The following is a 4,292-nucleotide window of genomic DNA, read 5'->3' on the forward strand; positions in this document are numbered from 1 at the left end:
GATGGGGTGTGAGCAGGTGGGTCTAGACAGGGTGATGTAGGTGATGGAGATGGGGGTGTGAGCAGGTGGGTCTGGCCAGGGTGATGTAGTTGATGGAGATGGGGGTGTGAGCAGGTGGGTCTGGGCAGGGTGATGTAGGTGATGGAGATGGGGGTGTGAGTAGGTGGATCTGGCCAGGGTGATGTAGGTGATGGAGATGGGGGTGTGAGCAGGTGGGTCTAGACAGGGTGATGTAGTTGATGGAGATGGGGGTGTGAGCAGGTGGGTCTGGGCAGGATGATGGAGATGGGGGTGTGAGCAGGTGGGTCTAGACAGGATGATGGAGATGATGGAGATGGGGGTGTGAGCAGGTGGGTCTGGACAGGGTGATGTAGTAGTCGTTTGTATGTGTATGTTTTGTATTGTCTAAAAATATAAAATACATTCGTACAAGATAAATAAATAAGAAAACAATTAAAAGATTGCAACACTGCACCTGATTATTCATTATGAATAGGATTAATGTGATTTATTTAGTTTACATTCTTCATTGTAACCACAATGTCACAGATAATTCAACACACACAACATGAGCAGAATAACTTGGTCCAAACAGTCACAACGTTTCTTTATGCAGACAAATCCTCGTCTGATTCTATTTCATACCGTCTCTTCTTCACATCAGTAAAGACGGACTCCGCGTTTCAGACACTCCCTTTATACAGAGGGGCTGTCACTCTTTCACACTGTGGTAAATAAAGACATAGAATGATTTATTTCTGGTTTTAGAAGGGAGAGAAACGAACACGTGCACATTTTTGGGGGGAAATCGTCAGTCCACATGTCAAGTGTAATTCCCCCGTTGTGTTTCACCAAGTTCTCTCTGAACTCCAGGACCACCAGCAGCTAATGTGTTGCTGTCGCCTGACGCAGGACTCTGTCGCCTGACGCAGGACTCTGTCGCCAGAGGAGAGAGACGACCAGACCAAAAACATCTCCATTCATTTAGGAAAAAACAGTCAATCTGTACCACAGTTTAGACTACCGATAGATCAGAGTTATTCCTCCCCCTTGTGACAGTGTGGTGCAGAGACAGAACGATCAATCTACCACCATCTACCACCATCTACCACCACCTACCACCGTCTACCACCTTCTACCACCGTCTACCACCATCTACCACCATCTACCACCGTCTACCACCTTCTACCACCACCTACCACCGTCTACCACCGTCTACCACCGTCTACCACCATCTACCACCGTCTACCACCATCTACCACCGTCTACCACCATCTACCACCGTCTACCACCATCTACCACCGTCTACCACCATCTACCACCGTCTACCACCATCTACCACCGTCTACCACCACCTACCACCATCTACCACCACCTACCACCGTCTACCACCTTCTAACACAGTCTATCACAATCTACCACCGTCTACCACCATCTACCACCATCTACAACCGTCTACCACCATCTACCACCGTCTACCACCATCTACCACCACCTACCACCATCTACCACCACCTACCACCGTCTACCACCTTCTAACACAGTCTATCACAATCTACCACCACCTACCACCGTCTACCACCTTCTACCACCATCTACCACCTTCTACCACCGTCTACCACCGTCTACCACCGTCTACCACCGTCTACCACCGTCTACCACCTTCTACCACCTTCTACCACCATCTACCACCGTCTACCACCGTCTACCACCGTCTACCACCTTCTACCACCGTCTACCACCGTCTACCACCTTCTACCACCATCTACCACCATCTACCACCGTCTACCACCGTCTACCACCGTCTACCACCATCTACCACCGTCTACCACCGTCTACCACCACCTACCACCGTCTACCACCATCTACCACCACCTACCACCGTCTACCACCTTCTAACACAGTCTATCACAATCTACCACCACCTACCACCGTCTACCACCTTCTACCACCATCTACCACCATCTACCACCGTCTACCACCTTCTACCACCTTCTACCACCATCTACCACTATCTACCACCATCTTCCACCATCTACCACCATCTTCCACCATCTACCACCATCTACCACCATCTACCACCTTCTACCACCATCTACAACTATCTACCACCATCTTCCACCATCTACCACCATCTACCACCATCTTCCACCGTCTACCACCGTCTACCACCGTCTACCACCGTCTACCACCATCTACCACCGTCTACCACCGTCTACCACCGTCTACCACCGTCTACCACCATCTACCACCATCTACCACCTTCTACCACCATCTACCAATATCTACCACCATCTTCCACCATCTACCATTATCTACCACCATCTTCCACCGTCTACCACCATCTACCACCTTCTACCACCTTCTACCACCATCTACCACCTTCTACCACCATCTACCACTATCTACCACCGTCTACCACCATCTACCACCTTCTACCACCTTCTACCACTATCTTCCACCGTCTACCACCATCTACCACCATCTACCACCATCTACCACCATCTTCCACCACCTACCACCATCTACCACCATCTACCACCATCTTCCACCACCTACCACCATCTACCACCATCTACCACCATCTACCACCGTCTACCACCTTCTACCACTATCCACCACCACCGTCTACCACCTTCTACCACCATCTACCACTAACGGTCCCGGCATAAACTCAAAACTTTTAAAGGTTGAACCACTGTAGCACAGTGATCTCACTAGGTGACAAGGTGAGTCTCATCTCCCAGACAGACAGACAGACAGACAGTGTGTTATAACAGAGTGATCTCACTAGGTGACAAGGTGAGTCTCTTCTCCCAGACAGACAGACAGACAGTGTGTTATAACAGAGTGATCTCACTAGGTGGCAGGGTGAGTCTCTTCTCCCTGACAGACAGACAGACAGTGTGTTATAACAGAGTGATCTCACTAGGTGGCAAGGTGAGTCTCTTCTCCCAGACAGACAGACAGACAGACAGACAGTGTGTTATAACATAGTGATCTCACTAGGTGGCAGGGTGAGTCTCTTCTCCCTGACAGACAGACAGTGTGTTATAACAGAGTGATCTCACTAGGTGGCAAGGTGAGTCTCTTCTCCCAGACAGACAGACAGACAGACAGACAGTGTGTTATAACAGAGTGATCTCACTAGGTGGCAAGGTGAGTCTCTTCACCCTGACAGACAGACAGACAGACAGTGATCTCACTAGGTGACAGGGTGAGTCTCTTCTCCCTGACAGACAGACAGACAGTGTGTTATAACAGAGTGATCTCACTAGGTGGCAGGGTGAGTCTCTTCTCCCAGACAGACAGACAGACAGTGTGTTATAACAGAGTGATCTCACTAGGTGGCAAGGTGAGTCTCTTCTCCCAGACAGACAGACAGACAGACAGACAGTGTGTTATAACAGAGTGATCTCACTAGGTGGCAAGGTGAGTCTCTTCTCCCTGACAGACAGACAGACAGACAGTGATCTCACTAGGTGACAGGGTGAGTCTCTTCTCCCTGACAGACAGACAGACAGTGTGTTATAACAGAGTGATCTCACTAGGTGGCAGGGTGAGTCTCTTCTCCCTGACAGACAGACAGACAGACAGTGATCTCACTAGGTGTCAAGGTGAGTCTCTTCTCCCAGACAGACAGACAGACAGTGTGTTATAACAGAGTGATCTCACTCGGTGGCAGGGTGAGTCTCTTCTCTCGGACAGACAGCATGTTTTCCATGTGCATGGCAATGACCCGACACAGCTCCAGACCCTAAACACAGACAAAACATTGTTACAACACAGACAAAACATTGTTACAACACAGATAAAACATTGTAACAACACAGACAAAACATTGTTACAACACAGACAAAACATTGTTACAACACAGACAAAACATTGTTACAACACAGACAAAACTTTGTTACAACACAGACAAAACATTGTTACAACACAGACAACACATTGTTACAACACTGACAAAACATTGTTACAACACAGACAAAACATTGTAACAACACAGACAAAACATTGTAACAACACAGACAAAACATTGTTACAACACAGACAAAACATTGTTACAACACAGATAAAACATTGTCACAACACAGACAAAACATTGTTACAACACAGACAAAACATTGTTACAACACAGATAAAACATTGTCACAACACAGATAAAACATTGCTACAACACAGACAAAACATTGTTACAACACAGATAAAACATTGCTACAACACAGACAAAACATTGTTACAACACAGACAAAACATTGTTACAACACAGACAAAATATTGCTACAACA

The 4,292-nt window shown here is 47.6% G+C and overlaps 1 protein-coding gene across 1 annotated transcript; it reads left to right on the forward strand.

Annotated features, from left to right (window-relative positions):
* Positions 1-1,059: 1,059 nt before the first annotated feature.
* LOC120040899 (extensin-3-like) lies at positions 1,060-2,712 on the forward strand (the record flags this gene model as incomplete). Its single annotated transcript, XM_038985899.1, has 3 exons — positions 1,060-1,243; positions 1,545-2,463; positions 2,705-2,712. Coding segments are annotated over 3 exons (1,111 nt in total), but the record flags the coding sequence as incomplete, so codon positions are not given.
* Positions 2,713-4,292: the final 1,580 nt, after the last annotated feature.

The sequence above is a fragment of the Salvelinus namaycush genome, unplaced genomic scaffold, assembly GCF_016432855.1.
Source record: "Salvelinus namaycush isolate Seneca unplaced genomic scaffold, SaNama_1.0 Scaffold3903, whole genome shotgun sequence".
Lineage (NCBI taxonomy): Eukaryota > Metazoa > Chordata > Actinopteri > Salmoniformes > Salmonidae > Salvelinus > Salvelinus namaycush.